At 43.7% G+C, this 26,755-nt stretch overlaps 3 protein-coding genes and 1 long non-coding RNA gene across 6 annotated transcripts; 2 read left to right on the top strand and 2 right to left on the bottom strand.

The window, feature by feature from the left end:
- Nucleotides 1-476: 476 nt before the first annotated feature.
- On the top strand, nucleotides 477-3,706 carry Gm46725 (predicted gene, 46725). The gene has a single exon (XM_017319362.1). The coding sequence runs from the start codon at nucleotides 477-479 to the stop codon at nucleotides 1,386-1,388; it is 912 nt and encodes a 303-aa protein (XP_017174851.1). The 3' UTR covers nucleotides 1,389-3,706.
- Nucleotides 3,707-4,578: 872 nt separating this feature from the next.
- Nucleotides 4,579-14,190, bottom strand: Bmi1 (Bmi1 polycomb ring finger oncogene). 3 transcript variants are annotated; one of them, NM_007552.4, is made up of 10 exons: nucleotides 13,739-14,190; nucleotides 9,285-9,415; nucleotides 8,889-8,985; nucleotides 8,314-8,369; nucleotides 8,177-8,227; nucleotides 7,925-8,033; nucleotides 7,800-7,839; nucleotides 7,445-7,543; nucleotides 7,142-7,222; nucleotides 4,579-7,056 (listed from the first exon to the last, which is right to left on the bottom strand). In NM_007552.4, the coding sequence occupies exons 2-10, from the start codon at nucleotides 9,394-9,396 to the stop codon at nucleotides 6,727-6,729; spliced, it is 975 nt and encodes a 324-aa protein (NP_031578.2). In that variant the 5' UTR covers nucleotides 9,397-9,415; nucleotides 13,739-14,190; the 3' UTR covers nucleotides 4,579-6,726. The 3 variants fall into 3 exon arrangements, with proteins under 3 accessions (NP_031578.2, XP_006497374.1, XP_006497375.1); XM_006497311.3 differs by lacking the exon at nucleotides 13,739-14,190 and adding an exon at nucleotides 13,377-13,599; XM_006497312.4 differs by lacking the exon at nucleotides 13,739-14,190 and adding an exon at nucleotides 9,989-13,323.
- Nucleotides 14,191-14,976: 786 nt separating this feature from the next.
- Commd3 (COMM domain containing 3) lies at nucleotides 14,977-18,773 on the bottom strand. Its single transcript, NM_147778.4, has 8 exons — nucleotides 18,605-18,773; nucleotides 17,202-17,313; nucleotides 17,020-17,083; nucleotides 16,893-16,927; nucleotides 16,492-16,552; nucleotides 16,343-16,399; nucleotides 16,199-16,258; nucleotides 14,977-15,341 (listed from the first exon to the last, which is right to left on the bottom strand). The coding sequence occupies exons 1-8, from the start codon at nucleotides 18,741-18,743 to the stop codon at nucleotides 15,282-15,284; spliced, it is 588 nt and encodes a 195-aa protein (NP_680087.1). The 5' UTR covers nucleotides 18,744-18,773; the 3' UTR covers nucleotides 14,977-15,281.
- A 30-nt stretch (nucleotides 18,774-18,803) lies between these two features.
- Gm33355 lies at nucleotides 18,804-22,634 on the top strand. Its single transcript, XR_374026.2, has 2 exons — nucleotides 18,804-18,872; nucleotides 22,429-22,634. It is a non-coding gene; the product is annotated as a predicted gene, 33355 (long non-coding RNA).
- Nucleotides 22,635-26,755: the final 4,121 nt, after the last annotated feature.

The following is a 26,755-nucleotide window of genomic DNA, read 5'->3' as shown; positions in this document are numbered from 1 at the left end:
CTTTAAAGATCTTTCCTCAGTAATACCGGTGTGAAACACTAAGATTTTTGTTTTGAAAAGTTAGCGTCCTAGAAACACACAAACACATATGCAAGCACGCACGCACACGTAGGGCAGGGGAGCGAAACTTTATGCAACCCCTGAGTCTTCACTGATTAAAAGCTGCTATGGTTCATCAAATAAAATCGCGTGGAGGTGAGGTGCTCTATCCATTTAATAAATAAGAAGAACCAAGAACCTGCTTGCAGTATTTGAGTCAGTGCACGCAATTAAAGATTTGTGATACACAAAGAAGGAAAACTGTAGGTGTATGTATGCCTCTAAGGAAAGCCACCTCTTACCAAGAGAAAGTACCATGTCAGTTTTGTTAGAAAGGTATTGATCATTTTGGTGTCGCATTATTTGGCCCCATCCTTGTTCCAATTTACTGGCTTTTGAAAGGGGATTTTTGACTTAAATTGGAGAAGAGGGAACCTATGCCTTGTGCTCAGGAAAACGCCCGCAACTCCAAGAAAGTGTGGGTTCTGCCTACGGCGCAGTGTGTGCTGGCAGCTGCCCCTTTTGTTTGCCATGGGGGCAGGGCTAAGCCCGAGACTCTGGCTTTTGAGCCCAGCCTAGGGTACTGGAGGGTGAGGGCCAGGGTCTGGAAGAGAGCTGTCACCGCAGGCCACCCCCAGATACAGAAGCTCAATCCCGAAGATTTCCCCGCGGCTGTGGCCGGGGCGGGAGAATCGCCGTCGTGTGGTTGCTACTGGCAACCGAGCCTCCGCCGAGCGCAGCCTGCAGCCTCGGGAGGAAGGTGGCGAGGAAAGCGGCTTCGGCGCGGAGGGCGCTCAGTCCCGGCCCCCCACAGGACGGTCGCCCACGCCAGCTCCCAGAGGCCCTCCGCCCCCGTTGCCGCAGCTGTGCTCGGCGAGGAGCCGGAGGCCTCTGCGCTCAGCAGCGGCGCGGCCTCGCAAGCGTCAAAAAATCCCGGCGCCCTCCGTGAAAGCAACATGGCAGCCGGGACTGCAGCCCCTCGGCACCGGGAACGCCAACGGATCGCGCCCGTCCCGGGTGTTCGCGCCTTGAGCAGGGTGCTGCCCCCGGCCCGCAGCCCACCGTGCTCAGAGTGGCTGAGGAGTCGCCCTTTGTTCTCCTCCCGGTGGCCTACTCTTGCTCCGGGGTCTCGACCCTGCGACGCCTCCATGGGGGGGGGTGGGTGGTGGGAGGGGGATCGGCCGCTGGACGCAAAGTCCTGCGTCCCCCGCGGGCCGCCACTGGCCGTGTGGCTTCTCTCCCCACAGTTTAGGTTCCCAGTTCCCCCGCTCACATCTCGGAGGTGTGAGGTGGGAGACTGGGGTGGGGATCACGGGCGGGAACCTAGACATGCTCCTCAGCAACAGTGAAATAAGACCTTCAGTAGTGGGCAGAGGACAGCTGGGCTCCATTCTCTGTCACACCGGCCCCTGGGTACAAAGGTCCGAGGAAAGGTCCCTCCCAGGCCCCAGAAGAGGAAAGCCAGGGGGAGAACTTTTACTCGCTAAAATGGTGTGTGTTGGGGTGTGTGGGGGTGTTCTTGGGCGAGTCAGTTATGACTTCCCACACAGCGTGCTACAGACTCGCCGAAATCCGTCCCCAAATGGCGGTTTCTGCAGCCTGCTGCACTGATTAGCGGATCGGTTTGTTTGCCTTGCCTGCCGGCAGGCCACTTTCGCTTCTCCCGGATCAGAGAAGCGCTTGCGCCCGTGCGCCCTCGCATCCGTGCGCCCCTCTCGCCGGCTCCACGACCTACGTAGAGATTGGGTGTCCCCTTGGATGACCCTTCTCCCAGAGCCCGAGGTGCCCCGCCTGTGTCGTCCTCGCCCGCTCCACCATCAGGGCGTCCACCCAGGAGATGGACACGCTCAAAGTGAGCACGCCATACTCCTGGTCCTGGTCACCTGCGGGGGACCTGGGCAGCTTCCAGTCTGTTAGTAACTTTGCTTCAAATCCGTCCAACAACAACGGGACTCCAAGCTCCAAAGACACCACCTTGGTGAAGGGGAAGTGGCTTTGCAACTAAAGCGTGCAGAGAGGAGGGGACAAAGGGGTGACTGTCTTGCAGCCTCGGGGTAAAGGGGTCCACGCGGGACTCCGGTCCGCGCCCTAACGGCCGCGCGGCCCTTGGACGTGGACGGCTTCAGAGAGAAGGTCGCGTTTCGAGGCTGCAGCCCCGCGGCTCTGGCCGCCCATCCCCCGGAGCTCCGGTTCCGCAAGCCCGCAGGGTCCGTCGGCCTCGGGAGCCCGGCCCGGCCTGACGAGCTCGCATTCAAATTTGGCGGGAGCCGCGTCCGCCGAGCTGGGGGCGGTGCGAGATGAGCGGCGCACGCGCAAAATGGCCTCCCGGGTCCTCGCGGCCTGCGCTCGCTCTCTCGTGCGTGCGGGGAGAGCTAGAGCTCAGACGGACAGAGGGACACTACCTCAAACCTTCCCCCTGACGTGGAACGCGGCGCTGCCGTCCAAGCGAAGCTGCTTCCACAGTCATCCCGCTCCCCTCCATCCTTTAACTGGAGACTTTTTTTTTTTTGGTGGGGGGGGGGGGGGGTGGAGGAGACAGGTGTGACAATCATTCTGGTCCCTGGCTTTATTTTCCGCTACTACTTTCTTTTATTGGAATATCTCCCCCGGTTTCTGGGTCCTTCGGAAGAAACACTGCAGCAATCTCTGTTGCTAGTCCCAATTTTCGACGTGTTTCCCCCATACCAAGATCCATAGCCTTCTAAGTCAAGTCACTCCTGTCAGCTTGGCTTCTACCTGATTTAGAACAGAGTTGGAGCTCGTAGTTTGGGTTTCATCATGGCCCCAAGTTAATACCAACCAGGGATGTTTTTTATTGACATGTAGGTAACCAAGGGAAGAGCAGCTTTTTAAAAAAGTTCTTCTGATAATCTCTGGAAGTAGATTGTTGGTTGTTTTTTTGTTTGTTTGTTTTGTTTTGTTTTGTTTTTTTTTTTGGCAAGGGTCAGAGAGAAGGGATTTTAATTCATAAGTTTTTATTGGGTGTTTTACTATTTATTCAAGAGGCTAAATGAGATGCCAAGATGAGCTTTCCACTTTGAACGTTTTCAGAAATCCCATAAGGATCCTGGAGTGATAGATGATTTCTGTCTTGGTGAAGGCAGTTTTAGTGAAGTTCTTCGTGTGACAAATACCTCCAGAAATTACACACTAAGAAAAAGAAACTGATGCAAATAAAGGAAATCCGTTTTAGGAACCAAAAGAAAAAAAAAGTTTTAAAAATTAACTGCGGAAGCAGGAAACACTCGACTGTGTAAACATTTTTCAGAGACTTTCATAATCAAAGATGGGTGATCTTGCGATTTGCTGTGTGATTCTCTGGTTCAAGGACTCCTCCGGACTGTTTCTCACCAGGCTTACTGGAGGCTGGAATGTGTGATAACTTGTTTCTCTTCCTTACATAAATCCTTGGTCACACTTGGAAACAAGGGATTGGGGGTGGGGGTGCCACTATTGCAGATGTCGGGATGGGGGGGGGACGACAGATTTTGGAAACAACCACCTGTTTATACAAGAAGATAACTTCCTTAAGTGCTATATATCTAAGAGCTGTAAATTAGAGCAGGGGGTCCAAGTTCCACTTCATTGGGTGTATTAAGGGATATGCACTTTTTGAGAAGGGTTCTAACATGATGGAAAGCTAGTTTAAGTACAATTTGACTACGGCCTTTTGTTGTTTCAGTCTCTCTCATGTAAGCACTATAAGAACTTCTGTCATTCTGTCATTCCTGGAGCAAGGGGAGGAAAAGTGTCTTAAATCTTTTGAACACAAAGCGAAAACAACTTCTTGGGGGTGTTGACTGGGTCCCTGGTGCCACAGGCCAGGTGAATCCTATTCCCCCTAAACCTGTGTCATAAACCACACAGACAAGACGGTGTCTTCCCTTCTTGCTGACCTTTGCAAGGAGTATTTCCTGTGGGCATTTAAAGGTTTCAGAAGAGAATTTGTTCTTGATGGGCCCACACAACGAGTACAGTGCAATGAAAGAAGTCACCAGGAGCTTAATTCCAACGCTTGGGAAAACAGGAAAAGATGAAGGAAAGCTTTGCTTCTGTTGTACTTTACTTCCAGAGACCCTAACATCTGAACATGCGCATATGGAAATGAGGCAATGTGCTTAACTAGTTAAGTCAACTGAAGGGCAACCCCTTTCTACTCAGGGCAATTAACGGCCGGCAATTTAGGAGGTGCAAGTACTTGTAAAGTATTATGCATGTGTAAAGCAAGATAGATCACTATTTACACAACAGCAGTGGGCCCCATTTCTCTTTCTACTTTTAAACTAGTATCTGTGAGATCAATTTAGGCATTTTCTGTAGACTACTTGGTTATTATCTTTGTATTCTAGGATGCTAGAATACCTTTAGGAGTGAAAGTCAAACTTTAAAGCCAACTTTTCACGTACCCTAATGTGGTAAATTACAAAGGAGATTCCATTGGGGCTTTCTTAAGGTGAAGATTTTAAAAAGTTGGGAAAGGTTTTAAATCTTAACGGTAAGAGCAGCAATGACTCGTCATTTAAGAAGCAAACCACGATGCATCTTTCTGTTGTTTTATTAAAAGACAAATTTTGACTGAAATATCATTTAAGCTTAAGCAATTTTCAAATTGAGTAAGGGTAAAAAGCCTCATCCCAGATACAATAAATGGAAGTGTTTTCAAGTATGGTGACACACTGCTTAGTAAGCCATAAGTGCCTCAAACGCACTCTCAGAAGTAAGTCCATCATAGAGGGTGAGATGTCTTTTGTCTTAGGTAACACCATGAAAACCTCGAGAAAAGTCTAGAAAAATGAGTTAAATTCACCAAAATTGGCAAACATTGGTAACTTTTGCTTCAAAGATTGTAAATAAGCAGATACTTCTTTCATTGGGCTTTCGAGCAATATACAACAAAGCATTTACTAACAACATCATTTGAAGACAACAAAGTATTTTCCTTAGGTTTTAGCTCTTACAATCCACTACAGGGTTCCCAAAACTTCTGCACACTGTGCTTTTCATAGCAAAATTTTAATTAAAGAGCATAGTATTTTCTAAATGAATATCTTTTTATTGAATTTTCCAATTAAAAATGAAATTTAATTTTACATCTATAATTAGAAATGACACACACACAATGGGACTGTACAAATTTAGGTCAAAATAAAAATATATGTATCTTGTGGCTTCATAAAACATCATTTACTAAATCTTTAAAGAAAGCAGAAGTTAACAGCAATGTGTGTAAAAGTAATGATTTAATGGCTACAAGCAAGACAAAGCAATACAATTGTGCTTCTTCTGCAGACTGCAGACAATGAAATGCTTAGCTACAGTTTCCCATACAAACATGAAACAATATTCATACGGAATTAACATCCTCACAAATAACTGATGGCTGATAAACACACGCTAAGTTCGACCAAAGCAAAACTGAGACTTGGAGGGGTCATTCATATTTTAAATTCAACATGTTTGCTCTATTAAAAATCCCTGTAGAAATCATAACAAATTGTTTCTGTTTCCAGACGTTACAGTGAAGGCAGATTCCTTTAACTATGAAAACAACTCTTAAATTTGAAATTACACTTGTGCCACATACACTAAAATAAAATTGTAGATAAAATGCTTTACTTCAGCAATTAGCTGGTTGACTTTAAAATCTATTTTAGAATTCCACTGATAAACAGAATTTAAAAACATTAATTCTATTTTAACCAATGGAAAATTAAACACTATATTTGCCTTGGTTAAAATTTTTCTTTACTGCAATATTAATTTTGAAAGTCTTATTGGAGAAAAGCCAGAACTATGAAGATCTGCCATTTGCTTCTAAGTGGAAAAGAATTTGAAACTGGTTATCAACATTAAAACAAATTCTGTGCTGGTGGTAAGCCTCAGCATTGGGTGCACTGTGATATCCGCAAAGGTCGAACCCATTTGGAGAAGTTTACAACTGTTTTTGAATGCATGAAACACAATATTTTCATAGTATTTATAAATATATCATACAATACTGTTTCCTGTTATGTCATATACCAATATGGCATTGTACAACAAGCATAATGCCATCTGATTCTTACAAAAGTGAATCATTTCAACAAGTCAGTAAAATAAACGGTAGTACCCGCTTTTTAGGCATACAGATTGTAAAACAAGTTTCCTTTGATCATTTTGTGTAGCAACAGAGAAGTAAAAATCAAACAGGAATTAAAATGGCTAAATATGCAAGAAATTGTTATTCACAGTGACGTGGCTGCACAGAATGCAGTATTCTATGCTTATTCTTTCCATTTGCTGAATTTCAAGATAAAAAGCACTTGTTTTCTACAGGTTCACAGAACAGCATAATAACAAGAACAATCAAAGAGAATGTAATGTAGGCATTAATTGAGATTAACAAACTATGGCCCAATGTCTACCCACTGTAGAACATTTCCAGATCCAAACAGTGGTCACAGAAATCATTTCACATCTTTCCTAACACAGAATCCTTCTCAGAATCCAATTCTTTAGAGAAAGAATCAATCTTTCCACTTAACATCCATATGAAGTATCACATCTAGTCCATCATTTATGGCCAAATTTAAAGTCACTACAAAAGGAAGCAAACTGGACGACAGTCACATGTATTAAGCATCTATAAAGCTGTAATGAATGAAGGTAACTAAATCAGGGGGTTGAAAAATCTTTTCCTTAACAGTCCTAACCAGATGAAGTTGCTGATGACCCATTTAGTGATGATTTTCGAGGTCTACTGGCAAAGGAAGATTGGTGGTTAGCACTGGGGCTGTTGCTGGTTCCATTCATGGTACTGGAAATGTGAGGGAACTGTGGGTGAGGAGACTGCACTGGAGTGCTGGGACTGGGCAAACAGGAAGAGGTGGAGGGAACACCTCCGGCTGGGCTGTTGGCCTTGTCACTCCCAGAGTCACTTTCCAGCTCTCCAGCATTCGTCAGTCCATCCCTCTGGTGACTCATCTTCATTCTTTTGCAAGTTGGCCGAACTCTGTATTTCAAAGGTAGTGGGCCATTCTACAACATTAAAAAGAAAAAGAAAAACCACTCAATTCTTTATATGTACTGGGCCAACATAGCCTCCAGGTAACGAGCTACTTACTCTTCTCCAGGTATAAATGTAGGCAATGTCCATTAGCGTGTAGTAATCCTTTAAAGGTTCCTCTTCATACATGACGTCAATCTATTGAAATATATTTCAAGTATTCAGTGGCAAAAGAACAAAGATAAATATGTATGTTTCTGTCGTCAAGATCTAACCCAAAACGATTAAAAAGCATCTTCACCAACCATTTTAAGAGGTATCTTAAACTTTGCTACCAAATTTAAAATTTCTTAAGGTCCAGAATGAAAAAAAAAAAACATTTAAATTTGAAAATCTGCACAAAATGCATGAGGTAGGTACCTGGAAAGTATTGGGTATGTCCATTTTACTCCTGAGAAACTTTCTCAAGTGCATCACAGTCATTGCTGCTGGGCATCGTAAGTACCTTTTATCATTCACCTAGAAGCACATTTACAAAAGTAATTTTCTTCCAATTCCTAACTTTCAGGTAAAACAAAAAAGTCTGAATGGCCTAAATATGATAAAAAGATACTAATAGTCACACCAATATGCAACAACTCTCAACTAGTTACATTTTGAACTTACTATTAAAAATACTAACTCAACAAACTCCTAACACAACTTGGCCATTTAATAATATCATATAACTCCTTAATATTCTAAAGGACAACTTAAACTCCCAAGTAGAACATACCTCTTCCTTAGGCTTCTCTTTATTTACTTTCCGATCCAATCTAAGAGAGAGAAAATACAAATACAAAGTGATACAAAGTACCTAGCAACTACATTAGCATACAGTAGCTTTCTAGGAGCACTCACCTGCTCTGATCAAAGAACTCAATAGACAAGCTTATTATCTCATCATCAGTTATAATCCTCTTCTCCTCATCTGCAACTTCTCCTCGGTCTTCATTGGAGCCATTGGCAGCTATAAAGACAGTTTGAAAGTCAATTTTAGAAACTGAATATTTTACCTATAAGAGAATAGAAGGGAGAATTTAAACAAAATAATTTAAATTACTAAATAATTTTCTTCCTGACATAAAATGTCTTTTGCCCCCCAAAATTTACCATCAGCTGACGGGTGAGCTGCATAAAAATCTCTTCTTCTCTTCATCTCATCTGAAATGGGTGAGAAGGGAAATGTAGAATTTGCTATAATAGGTAAAACCAACACTTTAAAAACTTCACTGAATCCATTTACTCACTTTTGAAAAGCCCTGGGACTAATTTGTATACAATATCTTGAAGAGTTTTATCTGACCTGAAAAAGTAAGAAACAGTTAATATGGCAAACCTAGAACTGTTCTAAGGTTTGGGTAGGCATGCTGGTGTTGAGGCACAGTGATGAGGTGTTGTGGTGGAGTGTAAGAGTGTCCTGTGAGGAGAGAGGAGAGCTCTGCCTCGTTCTCCACCCTGCAGATGCCCTGCAGTAATTAACTCTTCACATCCAAGAGTAAAGAGAGGTAGGCCTTTCATGTAACAGAGAATTCTCTCACTAGCAAGAATAAAGAATAAGGAAATGTTGGGGAAAAAAATCTCTTCTTGCCTGTTATTAAGTCAATAAAGTTATGCACAAAAAAGGGAAACTAACTCAGTTTTAAAAGACAGACACCTTTTAAATACTTGAACAAAACCAAACTTTGTCTAAACAGGGTAATTAAAATAACAAGAAATTAAAGTTCTACCCCCTATAAAGCACACATATCAGAAATAAACGTCCTGCAAAGCAAAACCAGGAATGCTAGCAGCACTTCCCACCAGGGACAACAGCACTTCCTACCTTATGTTCAGGAGTGGTCTGGTTTTGTGAACCTGGACATCACAAATAGGACAATACTTGCTGGTCTCCAAGTAACGTACAATACATGTTTTACAGACTAGAAATAGGAACATAAAAAGGTTTTGTGAGTTTAGAAAGTAAAGGTTCAAAGGTTAATTGTATCAGAACTGAAAATTCAAGGATGGGAAATGACTAGGTTTTCTCAAAGTAGAAAAGTGAAACCGATTAATAACTTGAAAACTACATACTGCCTAACTGTAACAAATCACTACATATAAAAGAAAGTAAACCTCACAGTTATGAACTAACATTTTCAAGGAATGTGGAAATGGTGTTGGTTTTAATGGATGAGCTGTGAAATGCACAGACCCAAGAAGGCGAACACTGTGTACTTACAGGAATGTAGACATTCTATTATGGTAGTGGCATCAATGAAGTACCCTCCACACAGGACACACATTAAGTGGGGATTTAGCTCAGTGATCTTGATTCTGGTTGTTCGATGCATTTCTGCTTGATAAAAGATCCTGCAAGACACAAAAAAGTATTGGCTATAATTAAAAAACGAGAATTGAGTTATCTCCACAACTCCAAGTAACTGTATACCCTGAATGCTGAGCGGTTTATAAAACTCATTTAACACTGGACAGCTGGATTCTCTAAACGTTTTCCACAAAAGGAATTTACTAATGAGATCAGAATAACCTCCACTGTTAAATGGTGTAAAAGGATCCAACTAAATTTACTTCTGGCCTTTCGGGTCATTCCTGGAGCGAGATAAAAAGGGCTGGGGGCTGGGGCTGAGAACTGAGTAGATTCTGCTCTCTCTCTCTTCAGCTGTCCTCCAGCTCTGCAGACACCACGCAGCTCTGCTGCGGCTACCACGAGGCCGCCGCCACAGATATTCAGTAGCCACTATTGATCTAAGTCTCCGAATTTACTGTGGAATTTCCTGCACTCTAGTCAAAAACTTCGTGATTCTTGTTTCGACGGCTCAAGCAACCAGAACCTGGCAGGGCTCAGGCCCCACAAAGGGAAAGCGCTCAGTGAGCCTCCTGCATCCCCGGCATTTCCGGACTGGGTAGGGAGGAAAGAAGCACCTCGTGGGCCTCGGCTGAGGCCTGGGCACCGCGGACACGAGCGGGGATGTGAGGGGCGGATCCCGAAGTGCCCCGGGCTAGGTCTTGTTCCGGATTCGGAACTCGCCTCCGTTGGGGTTTCCATAGCAACTTACACTTACACTTGGCATCCGGCCACCTCTGCAACTCTGCGCTGAGCTGGCCGAGCCCAGCCTCTGCGGGCGTGCGGGGTGGCGGACGCGGGGGAGGGGAGGGGAGGGGAGGGGCGGGGCAGGGAAGCAGGGTGCCGATCCTCGCGTGACCGCCACCTCAGTCCCAACCCCAAAAAGAGTGCACCGGCCATTCCAGGCACTCTCCGGATCTCTTTCATGACCATTGGGAGGGAAGAATTACTTTCTCATCTTGCCTTTTTCTGACTGTCCTGTTATCAATCGCGATGTCAGAAATTTTACTTAGAGATCTTTTGAGAATTGCCAACTGTACACTTAGCCCCTGCCCAGCAAGACTGGAGTTGCAGAGACGTTTATTGAACTGAACTTCTAAGGCTCCCTTCTCTAATAAGTCCTCCAGTAGATTGGATGAGCCATGGAAAGTTTTTGGAAGGGCTGAATACTGAACTGAATATTTGAATAAACTATGCTAGAGGCAAGAAAAACTACTTTTGTGGGTGGTATAGTAACAAGGTACAAAGAGCCATGAGACCAGCCCATGCCCAAAACTAAATGCAGAGTAAAGATGGGGGGAAGGGCAAATGTCTTTTCTCACCTAACTCCCATACAGTATCACAAGATGAAAGGATAATCCCAGCAGATACATTTTAGAAACTCACAGTTGAGACCTGTCAGCAATGCCACACCAGAAAGTACCTCAGGTGATGTAGCTGTGGGATGTCCCTTTTATTCCTCACAGAATCTAAACCCAGGCTGACCTTCTACACCTGACAAAAGTTAAGCCCCAAAGTTGCTGTAAGCAAAATCTAGGAATTTGCATAATTCGCAATAAGATGCACCTGGGAGATTTATTCTAAGGAAAATTTAATACACAAGAGGGAACTACCAACCAGCATGCCCCAATGGCTGCAATTAACAGGAATGGGTACTAAAGATGGTCCAAACCCAAACCAAGCCTCTCTGAAAGTGACTGAAGGGGAAACTAGTGACTTCAATCAGAGCTGCTCCGGATTACTTGTTCGGAATTCTGTCAACAAGTAGCATCAATCCAAGGAAAGCAGGCTGAGAAGGAGTAAATGAAATTATGACTCTCAAAAGGAGCAAGCTGTAAATTCAACCATACTTAGTGATTAAAGGCAACTCTCTTGTGAAACCACAGGCTCTTTCCTAAAAAGAGTGAGGCTGATGCTCTGCATATGAAAGAAACCATATCCAATACTCACACATCATCAAGTTCCCACCAAAGGGCTCTCTCTATCTTGCCTCCTCCTCTCCATGTTACATTCTATTATAAAATTGCAAACACTAACCCAAAAGAGCAGTCAAACCTCAATAGAAGGTGACCACTAGTTAGTTCTCTTTGAACATTTCAGTCACATGAACTTGATCAAAGTCTCTCAAATTCACTTTAAATTGGAATTCACACAACTGTCCTCCCTCAAATAAAAATAATCTGGCCCTATTCCTACAACCATTCATAATGCTAATCAATTCTTACTTTGTTATTGATACAAATATCAATTCTTCATTCTTTTATCCTATTGGACAGTACTGACAACCTCATGGAGACTTTCTAGAATGCTTGGTCAGACTTAAGAAACAACCTCTTGCACCATAGAAACTCCCTATAAATCATAAAAATGCAACAAGCATAAAACACTGAAAATACTCAATAGTCAAGCTACAGCTTAGTCAGTTGGAGCTGTCAGTTTTTAGTTGGAGGCCTAAGGACAGTAATGTCAATATGAAGGAAAACAGAAGCAAGCTCTGATGATAAACAATCAGCTTGATCACTGCAACCTAAGAAATGCAAATGATCTCTATAATCCCACTTGGGGCTCACTGCTCAAAGGAAAGCGTGGGTAAACTTGGGGGCGACTTGACTGATGGGGAGAACTTTGCCTACTTGAACACTTAACATACCCTCATGAGCTTAGTGGTAGACTGGACATCAAATATATCCAAATGCTTACATGCCTTGCAAAAGTTTGTATGTGATTATATTTGAGTGTCTACACATGCATAAACAATCTTTTACATAGTTTTAAAGATATTATTACAAGAGTATAATTTGCCCTCATAGATTATTGTAAATTATTTCCCTTTCATAGAAGACATGGAAATAAATACAATTTACTGTAGATTATAAACACATCATATAATAATAATTTTACAGAAAAATCAACCTCTTGATTAAATCTCCTTTATCTCCCTAGTGTACTTAGGACCCAAATGTACATAGTCTCAGAACTTGGTTTTACTCATGTGGTCAACAATTTACAATCTCTAGTATCAAGTCTTTACTACGTTTTACAACGTCTCCCTAAAGGTTGGGGGAGTTCCTATAAAAATAGCTTGAACTGCCACCACACATCTGCATTAGGGTAAATATGCCCGGAATTTTGCCTACTTTAAAGCGAAGGGGTTAATGCTCAATTCTCTTTCAGATATTGAACCGTGACCACTAAGCCCACTAAATCCTTTTATTGCAATTGGGAATGATCAAAGTCTCTCTCCTTGTTTATTTCCAATTATTAACTGTAAAGCTCTGGGGAAACGATCATGCTCCAGCGCTGTCAAGTCCAAATGACTACGTAAACATAAGCAATCAACGCGTTAGTGCTCCTTCTCCGAAGCATCCATCCCCTTACTTCATGACCTATTCTGACATTTAGCAAAATCTATAAAATGCAATGGACCTAAGTCTCAGCTCATCCCACAGCAAAGGGGAAAGTTGTAGTGTCTTCGAGAGAAAAGAAGAAAAAAGGAGGGGTGAGAGTGGAGAGAGAAAGGGCGCTCAGCAAGGCTAACGTACAGTCACCGGCTTCACTCCAAAACAAAGCTCAAATTTTAAATGCCCACCTCCTTGAGAGCTCGCCCCAAGTACGTATGGAACCCCTGTCCTCGACTCCCAACAAATACCACCTTGAAAACTTTACCCTTTCCAACACAAATGCACAAGACCTTGGAAACAACTGGGAACCGCCATCTTACCAGCCATCCAATTTCACACAAGTGTCCCTCCAACTTAAGTTAATAACATTTTTGTCGGGGCTCCCCCCAGCCTAACACCCACCTCGTCGGGATCGCTGTTCCCCACAGTACCCATCCCTATAAAATGGGGGCGTTCCCTGGAGGTTCAAAGACCTCCAGAGCCCTTTCTTCGGGAGAGGAGGGAAGCCACTGGACCCAGGCAGCGCCCGATCTCGGGATCCCGTCCCCGTTTCAGCAAAGTCTACCTCTCAACAAAGGGCGCAGCGGCCGCGGGAGCCGCGCAGGCTGGAGACACAAGTGCCGCTCTCGGGGACCATGTGCGGCGCGAGGGTGCCGAGGGGCGCTCGGGGGAGCGGGGAACTAAAACGTGGGGCGGCGCGGCGCGGCCGGGCGCGGGCGGCGGCCGGAGCGGCTGGAGCGCGGTCAGGCGGCGCTGGTGCGGGCTGCGGGGCGTCCGGCGCCGCGGGAGGCGGCGGGCGCGCGGGCGCGGGCGCGGGGCGCGGGCCGGTTGCCCACGCTGTCAGCGCCTCCGCCCCCCCCCCTCCACGCCGCCCCGACCCCCACCAGTCCCCGGCCACGGCCCGTCGGCGCCTCGCCTCCTACGTACCCGGAAAGAGCGGCCGGCGCGAGGCGATCTGAGCGGGCGGAAAAGACAATGAAAGTTAAAAGTCGTTCAGCATAAAATGAATGCGAGCCAAGCGGCCATCTTGGAGCGAGCCGCCGCCGCCGCTGTCAATGGGCACCGAGCGCGGCCGAGAGCAGCCACGGCCGCCGCGCTCCGCTCATGCCGCTCCCCCGCCGGCCTCCTGCTCGCGCGCTGCGGCCTCCTCCTCCCGCGCGGCCTCCTCCGCCTCCGCGCGGCCTCCGCCGCCGCCTCCTCGGGGCCTCTCCTCCTCCTCGGCGCAGCCGCCGCCTCCCGGCCGCGCTCGGGGGAGGGCGCGCAGAGGGGCCGAGCCGTATTATTCTGCGGGGCCGGGAGGTGTTGCTAAGCCTGCGCGGGGCTCCCTCGCCAACCTCCCCATTGTCTCTCCCGATCTCTGCCTTTAATACTACGATTATGATTTCAGACTCGCGTGGGGGAGGCGGGCTGGCGGGCGGGCGGGGGGCGCCGAGTGTGCTTGCGGGCCGGGTGGCGGGGGAGGGGAGGGAGGACCAGGAGGGGGAGGGGAGGGTGGAAAAAAATGCACGGCTGAAGGCAGAGTGGAAACTGACACCGGCTCCAAAATGGCTCGGAGTCCGCCCGCCCCCTCCCCCGCCCCCCGCCGGGTCACGTGCTCCCCTCATTCCTTAAGGGCGGCCTGGGAATTAGTGTCGGTGTAGTCGGGCCCGTGGCCGCCCCCTCCCCTCGCAGCGCGCCGCGAGCCGCGCGCCCAGCCCCCTCCCCTCCCCGCGCAGCGCGCCGGGGCCGCGACGGAGGCATTTCTCCACAGCGCCACACGCCGCTCTCCCGGCGCGGCCCGCTCGGCCCCGCACGCCGCCCCGCCCCCCACCATGTCTCCTGCTTCTGGCGCACACGTCCGCGGGGCCCGCCGCCGGGGGCGCCCGGCCGCTGCCCCGGCTCGGCCCTGCCGAACCTGCGCCGGATCGGGCCCGCGGAAACAACAGCGGCCGCCCCGCCCGCTGGCGGCCGGGAAGAGGCGCGCGCGGGCAGCGGCCGGGCTGGCTCCGCTCGCGGGGTCGGGCGGGCCGGGCGCAGGTAACGGGCGGGCCGGGCAGCGAGCACGGCCCGGCCGCACACCTTTCCCGAAACACTTAACCTGGGGCAAGGCAGGCGTCCGAGCCCACGCAGGGCAGATGTGCTTGGCACACTCAGTCGTCAAAGTCACACACAAACTCCAAACAGAATGCCGCCCTTCTTGTGGGAATACCACCGTATTTATTCAGGGTACGATACTTTAATAGGGCTTGAAGACGCTCAAGATAGAAGGAACGCAAGAGTAATACTGAAAATCCAGATGCTTAAGAGTCTCCCTCTTAACCATTTCACATGTGTAAAAAAAGTGTCAAAATTGATGGTTGGCATCACTTCAAAAGGGTGCTAGCTCTTTTTCCACTGAAAATGACATCCAGCTCGCGCGAACGATGGTCCAGCAGGAGACAAGGCGCGTCTGGTTTTCCTCTAGGCTCCTGGGGTCATCAGCCTCCCCAAATTACAACTGAGTTGCTCTTTCCAGGCTTTTTGAAGCATCCTTAAGTTTCCCCACCAAGTCCTAAAAGATGTACAATCATGTCACAACTTGGGCATACAAGTGAGGAAGCAGCAACTCTGAAGCAGCTGCAAGAACACAGTCGGAAGGAAGAACACCTAAGGAGTCCACGGGAGCTCAACAGCTCGCAAAGCCCTTTGGAAAAGAAGCGCTTCTTCTGCTGGATCTGGTCCTCCAATCAGGTATTCAAGTTCTAGTTAAAAGGGAATTTCTAACAGAATTTTTGCAGGCTGAGAATATCTAAATTATCTCTCAACTTCTCTAAGGAAGGTTATGATTCACACACATTTTCTGTTTAAAGTTTCGCTAATATTTACTCTAAAGTGACTACAGATGTCTTTGGAACATTTAATTTCATTCAAATTTTCAGGAATGATCTTCATTTTATTTAATTGGTAAGAAATTCGTTAGCATATCCATCAATCAACGAAGACTTTAATTTCTTCAGTTTTACACTGAAAATATTAACAGTTTTAAGAACTTGTGTGAACTTTCCCTTTATAGGGTAATTTAAAACTCCTGCTTAAAACTTTGGAAGTTTAATTTGTGAAAGGCATTCTCCAATCTCTTACTTTTGCTCAGTTTTATGAGTCAGATGCATGATGGAATGAAAGAAAGTGTGCTGAACTCAAACTTTAAAGTTATTTTTCAATTAGGGGCACCAGTAAATGCAGGCTACTGGGGATGTTACTATGTTACTTTTAAAAGTGAAATCTATGTTAAATTTCTGCTTTCCATTCTCTCTTTGCCATTAAAACCTAAACCAACCTTCATTACCTGATGCTGGGAATATTATAAAGTCTCCATAACAGTTCTCAAATGCCCACTGAAAGAAACATTTAAAGGTCCTAATACTGTACCTGTAACTGTTCCATGTTGCAACTAAAATTAATCTCTGGGTAGGATTGGGAATCATTGTTCTATGGAAGAAAAAAATGTTTGTTTATATAAAGGAAATGAAAATTTTTATTACACATAATTTTTAGACAAGGATCTATACATACCTCTACATTTAAGGTCACCAAATATCCAGGTCGGTACATCTTATGAAGTTGGTTGGTCTAAAACAACACAAAACATCAGTCTTTAACTCTAACCTTTTTAAAAAAAAAGTTCCTCTAACTCCCTCTACAGAAAAGCTTGTTATCTTTACCTTTATCTGGTACTCCAAGCGCCAAGAAACATCAGTTATATGAGGGAGAGATCTGCCTATACTGAAAGACAATGATAATTTTGTAGTATCTACAGAAAAACTTTCAGGATTTTCTCAATGGTGTCTTTCTCTTCTTAACTCGTTTCATTCCACTCTGAACTTAAAGACTGTTGAACCTCATCTTCAAGTTCAAAAGAGTGAAAGCACACCTACTAAGATTATGTCAGGCTCTATCTTGAAAAAAACATTAGCTTAACTTCAATTATTCCACTTGCCCTTTGGCCCTTTATTTTGGGTCAGGATCCCAATTTTTTTGGCTCAGTTTTGTTTCCCATCAGCACACTCCATTCCTTACCCACAAGGGAAAAGCTCCGCAGCTTGACACCTAACACAGTACCTACCTTCCCAGTAGGGTTTCTAGAGAATTCTTATTGTTCTGGGGAAGGAGAAAGAAAACACAGTTTTGCAAACAGCAGGAAAAAAGGGGGTGGGTACTAATTGTTAATTTAAAAGTTTAAAGTAAGTAACCTGATACTCGGTGCAAAACAGTTCTATTCGCTCTCGGTCAAATTTACAGTCTTCTAAATAAGTGCTGAAGGGGGCAGGAGGGGGGGGAAATAAAGCAAGGTTTAGTCTCTATCTTTAAAAACTGAAATTACAATGACAAAGATACCACTTCAAAGTAAGCGGGCATTAGATAAAGTCTGTACCTTAGAGTAGACTTGTCAACTTGGTGCTTTCCTGCCTCCAGGATGCAAGTTGCAGCTGCTGCATGACAATGCTTTAAAACCACTGGGTCGATCTGTTTCAAGTATGGGTGATCTAAAATAAATTAATTGCTAATGATTACAAATCCTTTAGGCCCCTGTTCCTAAGAGGAATATTTGGTTTTGGTAAAACTTCCTCTTTAGAAAATATAACAAAAATTCAATTGTAAATGGATGAGATGAACAAGGTTAACTGCAAAACAATAAAGAGAATACATCAATAATCTGCTGTCACTCTCTTTTCAATTACCTTCTTTTATTTCGTCTTAGTATTTTTTTTTTAAATACCTCAAAGAAAGGGGGGGCAGTGGTTGCTGGATGGACTGAAAGCAAAGGAGAAACTGAAGGTAGTTTACACAGTAAATTTCAAAATGAACAACTTTCAAAAGACATTTTAGAGCAATTGACTCCATGAACATAAATACATCAAAGAAGCTTGATAGGAGGGCATACATTAGCATGCACAACAGAAATATCAAAATCCCATTAATATCTTCAAGTCCCCCCACCTCTCCTCGCTCTCTCTCTCTCTCTCACACACACACACACAGCTTCGAGATAAACCAGGTAGTGGTTAATTGGGGGGGGGGGGGGGCTTTAAGAACAGCTTCCACTTTCATACTTGTTGTCCAAGTATCTAGTATGAAACGGGGGGGGGGGGTGTGGAGACCCAAGGAGTTCTGGAATGTGTTGATAGATTTGAGGGAATTATCTAGAAGTGATTTGTCTTAAAGTACGCTCTTAATCCATTATGACAATTGCAGTCTGCGACCAGACATTTTAAATAGTCTCTCTTCCTGGTAGCCGCTGCAGAACAAAACATTAGGCGCCCTACTTGAGGGTTCTGGACGAATAACCTGGGCTTAACACTCTGAACGCCCGTGCTGGAGTGATCAGAGAATCCGGAGGTGTTCTGTAGGTTGGAAAATGTCAGTGCTGTCTGACCCAGCCATTGCTTCGGAAACTGCCTTTTCAACCCCCTCCAGCCCAGCTGGGGGAGGCTGAATCACAGGACCTCCCCAGTTGAAGTCCAAGTGTCAAAACAGCTGCAGCCTCCGAGGAGGCTGAAAACCCCCACACATTTAGGCCACAAACTAGACTTGAACACGGCTTTACAAAGGAACAAAGAAACAGTCTGGCAGGGAAACCAGGCCAGGAGCGTAGAGCTGGCCCCGTGTAGGTGCCCTGCGGGGGCACAGCGGCGCTCAGGGCCCGCTCGGGTCCCCACAGTCGGGCTGGGCGAAAACCGGGGACTTGCCCGGGCCGGAGCTGTGCCCAAGGCGCCGGGCTGGCGGCTCTGCCGGGCGCCCCTCCGCCCAGGCCGCGGCGGCGGGAGAGCCGCTTACCTAGCGCGGCCTCGTCCGCCCGGGCGTCCAGCAGGCTCTGGAAAGCCGCCCGGAGGAGAAGCGCGAAGGCGTTGGAGTCAAAGGAACCGGGATCCGCCAGCGTCTGGATGCCTCTTTGCACAGACTCCGAGAGCTCCATTGTGAGCGCGCCGTGACCTTCGACACGCACACCACGTGACTCGGGGCGCGCGCCCAGCTGATCGGGCGCGCGCACCCGCGGCGGGGCGGCTCGGGGAGGTTCGGCGACGGCTCGGGACGGTTCGGAGAGGTTCGGGCGACGCCTCGGGGAGGTTCGGGAGGGTTCGGGTGAAGCTCGGGCGGCGGCTGGGCCTCTCGTCTCAGCCGCCCTGCGGGCCTCGGGCGGGACGCGCCGGCCTCTCGCACGGTCTGGGAGGCGCTGGCCTCGGCCGCGGCGAGCGCGGACGCCCATTGGTCCCGCTTGGCGCTCACCTGGGACCGCACCAGCTCTGTCCCCACTGGGCCTGGTGCAGGGAGGCGCGGGAACCCCGCCGCCGCGAGTGTGGCCAGAAGCTGGGCTTCGGGACAACGGGAGACTGAGTGCGTGTGTTAACTCGCCAGCCTGACCCGCAGCGCTGCCCTTTTGTGAGGCTGAGGACATCTTAAATATACCAGTTTTACCTTGTCTTTGTCACTTCAGGAACATGGCAGTAGATTTCTGCGTGATGTGCAGGACACAGGCGGGTGTGTGCACGCCCGGTAGTTAACAATTGGGAGATTAATAAATTATTCATGAACATATTTGACAGGATTATTAAAAAATTTTATATGCTACTGCGAATAAATACCTTTCGAAAGCACTCTGTCATATAAATTCTGTGCTCCTAAACTCACTACGTCCGTGGCTTTAATTACTCAATAGAGTCTTCGTAAATAAATACGAGATACTCATCTAAAGTACGGTTAGGAATGGCAAGATCTTTAGTATAAATGAATTACTTCTTTAGCGACTCATAACTTCAAAGACAAATCCTGTATAAAGTTTAACTTTCTCCTTTTCTTTTTCTTTCTTTCTTTTCTTTTTTTTTTTTTTTAATACGAGGTTGGTTTAGGAGGACAAGAATAGTTCTTTGTTAAGAAAACCCCAAAGTAAGTAAGACACATTAGGCATTTTTTTTAATTAAAAGAATTTGAAAGCTTAAAAAAAAAATCCAGTTTTGAAAGAATGAAGAAAAGGGCCGTAGAGCAAGAATTGTCTTTTACTCTCCCAGAGCAACGACAGTTTCAACTTGAAACACTTTTGTTTTTCCTAATTTAGATGCTTATTTGTGGGGGAATGGTTGTTATTAATGAATAAAGTCAGCATGTCTGAGTGTCATGTTGCACGTTGTCACATTGGACAGTACCCCACTTCATAGTAACAGGCACAATTGGAATGCTTGAGCGTCTAACAAGTTGAATAGCGCTGCTCAGCCAAGCTTTCAAAAGCACGTGCAGTCCCCTCTCTAGGTGAGAACTCACCAGCCTGAAAGGCTTAGAAGTCTCCCAAGGGTTTTCATGGAACAAATACCTATTAATTATGCTCTCTTTCCCCCACCCCTACTTCTCTGCTTCTTTTTTAACCCTCCCCACCCCCCAAAGACAGTTGAAAAAATTCAAGATACTTGATTTGCCCAGGGAATATTTTACAGGAAAGAACAGTGTATATGTTAATATTAACAACACTGAAACATTCTCTTTGTTATATATTTTATGATCACTGAGTGTTACCACTCAGAATTTGAGTTGGTAGCTCTGATCATAGTTTACTATCAAGAAATGAAAAGATAAATGTGTGAGCATGGGCTTTGTAAAGCTGTTTAAAAAGAGAAGAGTGAACAAATGGTAGGGAGCTTGTGGGCATAAATCTAGGCAATTTGCAATGCTCAGTTCCCCTCATAGCCCCCACATCAAGCATGCCCATGTGTCAGTATTTACAGGGCACTTGTCTTTTCTGTCCAAATATATTCCTGTGATAGGCCTAAGTAATGGCTACATTTCCAGCTCTCCCCACAAAATTTAAACCATGGTGTTTTTCCATGCTAAAAATTAGATTTTCTTACAATAGGTAAATTTTCCTTTATTCCCTTTGGTGAATATTTCATTTAATGAACATATGTGCCTTTGACAAGCCCTTGCAAAATATAGAAACATGATTATTAAAAGACATGCTGTAGACTTCCTTGGCCACAGTCATAAAATCCACACATTTTATATTGTTAGAAAAACTGAATACATTCTGAAAGTGGGCAAGGAAGTACTTAGACCGTTTTGCTTCCATGGCTGAAACCAGTCTTGAAACTTCCATTCAACTTTACAGTTTTTTGCAGACTCAAAGCCAATAGACTGTATATGACCGCAAAGGACATTTTAAAAGAACAGCTTGAGGAGCTGAAAGTAACAATATTCAAGCATCTTCATGTGAATAATGTGCCTTGCCTTTATTGTTACAAATAGTGAAGTATCAGGTACTGATGAGTTCGTTTTACTTTTTAAGAACCTAGAAGTTATTTCAAGAACCTAAAAGTATCCCTTTAAACAATGTTTTAGAGTTTCTGAGAGCACTTCATCCTTTGAACAGGCTGTTTGTTTTAACACCTTAATGTTGGCTACTGTATTGTCATTACAATGACAACTGGCCAGGACTTTAATATGATCCCTGTGGTCAGCCTTCCCCAATGGCCTTATTGCTGTATTGTGTTAGATTTATGAATTAAAAAACCATTTTTAGGTGAACAAGTACTTTTTGCTTTCATGCAAAGCAAGCTGAGAGAAGTATTTCTTTAAAGAGTCCATTGGACATCTGTGGGCAGGAAATCAAAACAAATATGCACAAATACCTAGGAGCTATCTAGAAGTTTGAAGAGCATAGTAGAGGATCTGTTTGATTCTTCCCCATCAAACAACCTGTTCATCTCCTAGGGATAGAGAAGACAGCAACAAATAGCTAAAAACTACCCGTACAAAAGGATCCATTTTGCTTATTACTCCCAATATGATTTCTTTGATAATTATAATAAGCTCTTGGAAAATTTGCAAAAGAAAATAACATTTTTTAAAATCACCTTTACCACAACTGGACAGTTGGAAGGAATATTTAACCAAGTTCTACATGACCTTTGGAGAGTTTAGGTCAAAAGCATTTCAATAAAGTTTATAGGTCCTATCCATATGCATTTATTTTTATTAGGTGTCCAACTTGGTAAGGCACAGTTAAGACTAGGGATTTGAATGGTCAGGTTCGCACACTCAGGACGATAGAGTTCCAGTGATCTGGATGTTAAAAGGAGACAGTAAAGCTTTGTTTTTGTTTTTGTTTTTTTCTGAGTTAAATATAAAAGGAAGTCTCAACTTCTAAAATGTTCACTGCTACAATAATTCTTTAGATGTATATAACAATTTTCTCAGTGTAGTCTAGCTTAGTCTGTATGTGTGAATTTGAGAACCAAATGCAAATTCATTTCTGTGGAGTCAGGGTTGGGATGGGAGGGCAAGTGAGACCTGAGAGCCCACAGAGACCAGGACGTGAAAGCCGTCATAAAATATCCTCTGAAACCTCAGGAAAGTCATCTTTATGTTCTGCATAAGCACTTTGGGTTTTCTTCTTGAAATTTAATTTGAGATATTGAAATTAATACTCAGTGGATCCATTTTCATTTAAATAGATCTTTTGACATTTCATACCATTTTCTCCTTTTAAATGAATACATATAAAGTATAAAAACTTCATAATTGAACAAAGAGGAAAATTAAATAGTTTAGATCCAAGATTCAAAAAGGCCAAATTATCATGCTGCTGAGAAGTTGTTTTTCTTTTTCTTTTAAAGGAAACATCTCAAGACCTGTCCTGGAGGAAACATACTACTTTAGTTAAAACTTTGTAAATAGAGAATTCTATAGTTGAGATAGTGACAAGAAACCTTTGGCATGTCTGAAGTGAATTGTGAGCGCTACCATCACTGGTGTCTTGCCATGCTTGTGTTAGCTGCTAAAGTAAGAACAAGATGACTGAAATTAAAGGGACATGCATGAACATCAAGTTATGTTTGTTTGTTTGTTTGTTTCTCTGTATAACAGACCTGGCTGTCCTGGACTTACTTTGTAGACTAGGCTGGCCTCGAACTCACAGAGATCTGCCTGCCTCTGCTGAGATTTAAGGCACCTGGCCACCAGGAGCAACTGCAAGTTACTTATTTTCAATTTTCAAGTCTTCATAACTAAACAGTCTAGAAAATAAGCAACATCCTTTAGACAAATTCCTTGCATATTAGTAACTAATTTCCTTCCTTTAGGGCTGGCTTCAGGGTAACATCAAAATGAACGTGTCCAGGCATTTGCTTTGCAGCAAAGTAGTTAAGAGAGATGGGAATATCTAAGTCACATGTGCCAAAGTTATGAGAGAGGACTGAGGAAATGTTTTATGAGAAAGAAATGCGAATGAACAACTGTCATTTGTCAAAAGATGAAGACAGACTTCAATGTAAAGGTGAGGAAACTAGGAAGAAAAGAATACAGTGAGAAAAGAATGGGCTGGATCCTGGTTCTTGGAACTTGGGCACAAAGAGAAAACACTAATGTGTCTTCAAATTCATCAAGTGGCTTACATGACTGCAACTTATATTTTAAAAAACCTAGATTGTTAAAAGGAAGTTTACCCTTGAAACAACATTGTGTTTTTAATCTCCCTCACCAGTGAACAGCTGTGACGGCATGATGGTCAGGAGATGGTCGATCATCTAGCAAATTCTATTAAATAGATTAAATAGACAACTTAGACAATGAAGATAAGTCTTCAATAGATCTCTCTCTCTCTCTCTCTCTCTCTCTCTCTCTCTCTCTCTCCCCTCTGAATTATAAAGATCCCACCTTCATCCAATGGCATTGATTTGGTGTCAGTTTGAATGACCCATGGTTCAGCTGGAAGAGGGTAAAAATGCAGCTCAGACATGTGGAAACAAGTTCATGCTGACAGATGTATCACATTCCTCACGTGTACAGTCTGTCCGTTACATTGTTAGGATATTTTTAGGAAGAGAAAGAAATTAAAAGCAAGGGCGAAGGTGTAGCATCCTTATCCTTGATAAGAAAAGCCTTGTCCTTTACCAGGAGGAAAACAAAGAGGTTGCTTCTTTTCTTTTCCCCATGTTCAGTTCAAGATTTCCCTAGCTGTACTGGTTCCAGCAGGGCAACATGGTGACATCCCAGGTGGACCAGTTGGGTCATCAGTTGCCATGTTAAGAAGCCAGTTTCCAGATGTTCGACTTCTTAACAACAGTAGGGGACTATCTGAAACAAGTGTCCCTCTTTACTTCTAGATTTAGAACTGATTCTAACTATATTTTCTCTGGCCTCAGAAATTGGAATTTTGGTCAGATCCATGAGTTCTTTGAAACACACACACACACAGAGAGAGAGAGAGAGAGAGAGAGAGAGAGAGAGAGACTATGCCAGGTAATATGATTGCCTATAGCAATTACCTTTAAAGTTTGTATTTTGAGAACTTGCTTTTCATATATTAAAATTAAAAATTTTTAATGTATAAATAGCCTCCATTTAATCAAAGGAAATTAACTTTCAAAGGCAAATGAAAGCAAAACAAGACGAGAAAAGGGAAAGGAATGTTTTATAGATTAAAACTCAGATAAATGAGAATCTGTCCTTGCTTATAAACTGCAAGAGTTGCCTATTCTCACTTATCAAATGATACATTCTGGCAGGAAAATTACATATAGAAGGCATGGTTTGAATTAAATGCATTATAAACACGAAAAAGACTATGTTAAATGTACTTTGAACTCACTTAAAATAAGCATTTAAACGAAAATTAAATTTTAAAAGAAACTGGGGGTGTAGCTCAGCAACAGAACTTTCCGAGTATGTTTAATGCCCTAGATTCAATCCCTAACACAGCTAAAAACAAACCCGCAACAATGTAAATGATTTTTAAAGAGCAGAGCAAAGAAAGGTCTAGGAAACAAGGCTTGTTTGCTTTCAGGATAAACGTGAGAGTTATTAATGAGCATGGTTTGATGGGGTGTAAGACTCAGAAATGGGAGCCTCAGGCATGTAGAGCCTTTCTAGGGAACCTTGACCAAAGATGGATTTGACCCTGAGAGCCATCAGGGATGAACTTGGCTACCATATATTTAAATTAATTTGTATCAAACTTGCTGAAGCCCACTCCCCCTTTTTATCAAGCCAAACTTCTTTGAGATGAATCTGCTGGCATTCACATTACTTGAACTTGGCCCTATGTGGAGCCTCCATCACAAATTCCTTATTCTGCAGCTTGATGAAGATGGACTTGGCCTCACCAAGGCTTCCAGGTGTTTCAAGCAATGTTTAGAAGGAACAGGTTGTGTATGTTACCCTGGAGGCTGCTGTTGGCAGTAGATAAAGTTTTATAATGTTTTGAAATACATTTATAATTTAAAATAATATTGGTTTAGAATTTAACATTTTAATTATGATAGTTGATGAATGTTGTTTTCAACCAAATACAAATTCTATTTCTCCTTTCAAAAGAAAACATAGACTTGACACAATTTTATAAACAATTCAGCCCAAAAAATAATTTGGAGAAACCTTAATAGTCCCATTTTCTGACATTGCTTGCATAGATAGAATTTTTCTGAACAATCTTTTCATCCTTATGCTAATGTAACAAACTGTTGTTGACTGTTAAAGCAAACACCATGAAAAAGATACAGCTTTCCTACTGCTTCTTCCCGTGAACCCATTGTTTTCCTCTTTGTTTTATTAGTTTAAGGTTCAAAATACAATGTTCTAATTTTTTTCAAATGGCTATATTCTAAATTAGAATTATTTTCTTTGTGCTCCTGGGAATTTATCCAGGGCCATGGGCATGCTAAGTAAACACATCCCCAAACCCAGGCTAGAATTCTTTCTGCAAGCGTTTTCATCTGTATTTTAAGGAAAGGGATTGAGTTAAGGCAAATTTTACAAAATCGTTTCTTTTTCCTTCTTTTTCTTGGAGCTGGGGATCACACAGAGAGCTCTGCAAGCTGGGCAAGCACAGGCCACTGAGCTGCTTCAACAGGCCCATAAAATCTGCTTAATGTAATAAAACCCAAGAAAATATAGTCAACTCTTAACTAGGGTGAAACAGGGAATTGTATTATATAGTCAATTTAGTCCATGAAATTAGAAACCTGGACCTCCGTTACCAGTATTCATGTATTTACTCAGCTCCTCAAGCGTGTGTGTGTGTGTGTGTGTGTGTGTGCGTGTGTGTGTGTGTGTGTGTTTGTGTGTGTGTGTGTGTGTGTGTGTGCACGTGTGCTGATAGAAATAGGTCAAATTATTTGGAGTACTTTAAATTAGTCAGAAAAATGACAATTTAAGTGGTATTTACAGCTCTCTATAAAATACAGGTCAAATAAAAAATTTAGAGAATAATAATACGATGACTGGAAACATATGGGAGGGGGTAAATCCCAAATACTCTGAATTTTCATAAGATTTTCTTTTCTTTTTTAAAAGTCAGTGAAGCATATTTATTTATTTAGTTTTTCGAGACAGTCTTTATGTAGTCCTAAGTATAATATGTAAATAAATATACATGGATGGTATATGATATATAAAATATATATAGGCCTGAGTATAAAAAAATAAGTAAATGTATTTCTTAAATAGTGTAAGAAAATTGTTGGTCTTTCTAAAATAATAATTATGTAATACAGTTATTTGTGGATAGAAATGAAAATGAAGAGTAGTTTTATAAGACCACAGGTACCAATGGAAGAAATATTTTTTGTTTCAAAAATTTCTTTATACACTATACATTCTCCTTTAAAGGTCTTTCTTGGGCCGGAGACATGGGTTCAATTCCCACCACTCACATGGTGATTCACAATCATTTACAACTCCAGTTTCAGAGGATTCCGTGGCCTCTTCTGACCATTAGGCATCAGGCATGCATGGAGTGCCCATATACACATATAGGCAGAACACTCGAAGACATAAAATAAAACATAAATCTAAATAAAGAAATTTAAAATAAGTCTTTCTTTTAGTAACACGCACTAGAAATGTTGGGAAGTACTGACTTTTTGATTTCTCAGTTATAACCGAAGGAAAAATATATTACACATACATTTCTATATAGTTTGCAAAAGTTTCCTTAGATTGTTT

Source organism: Mus musculus, chromosome 2, assembly GCF_000001635.26.
Source record: "Mus musculus strain C57BL/6J chromosome 2, GRCm38.p6 C57BL/6J".
NCBI classification, from domain to species: domain Eukaryota; kingdom Metazoa; phylum Chordata; class Mammalia; order Rodentia; family Muridae; genus Mus; species Mus musculus.
The sequence above is the reverse complement of the archived record's forward strand: the minus strand, read 5'-3'. Positions and strand labels throughout refer to the sequence as shown.

Excerpts from the sequence above, each read along its gene's own strand:
- Gm46725 (XM_017319362.1), top strand. The coding sequence starts at position 477 with ATGCCTTGTGCTCAGGAAAACGCCCGCAACTCCAAGAAAGTGTGGGTT.
- Bmi1 (NM_007552.4), bottom strand. The coding sequence starts at position 9,396 with ATGCATCGAACAACCAGAATCAAGATCACTGAGCTAAATCCCCACTTA. Across the intron at positions 8,034-8,176 it reads AGCTCACCCGTCAGCTGATG|CTGCCAATGGCTCCAATGAA; the intron begins GTAAATTTTGGG and ends CTGTCTTTATAG. Across the intron at positions 7,223-7,444 it reads ACATACCCAATACTTTCCAG|ATTGACGTCATGTATGAAGA; the intron begins GTACCTACCTCA and ends ATATTTCAATAG.
- Commd3 (NM_147778.4), bottom strand. The coding sequence starts at position 18,743 with ATGGAGCTCTCGGAGTCTGTGCAAAGAGGCATCCAGACGCTGGCGGAT. Across the intron at positions 17,314-18,604 it reads GGCGGACGAGGCCGCGCTAG|ATCACCCATACTTGAAACAG; the intron begins GTAAGCGGCTCT and ends AATTTATTTTAG. Across the intron at positions 15,342-16,198 it reads GCAACATGGAACAGTTACAG|GACTTGGTGGGGAAACTTAA; the intron begins GTACAGTATTAG and ends TACATCTTTTAG.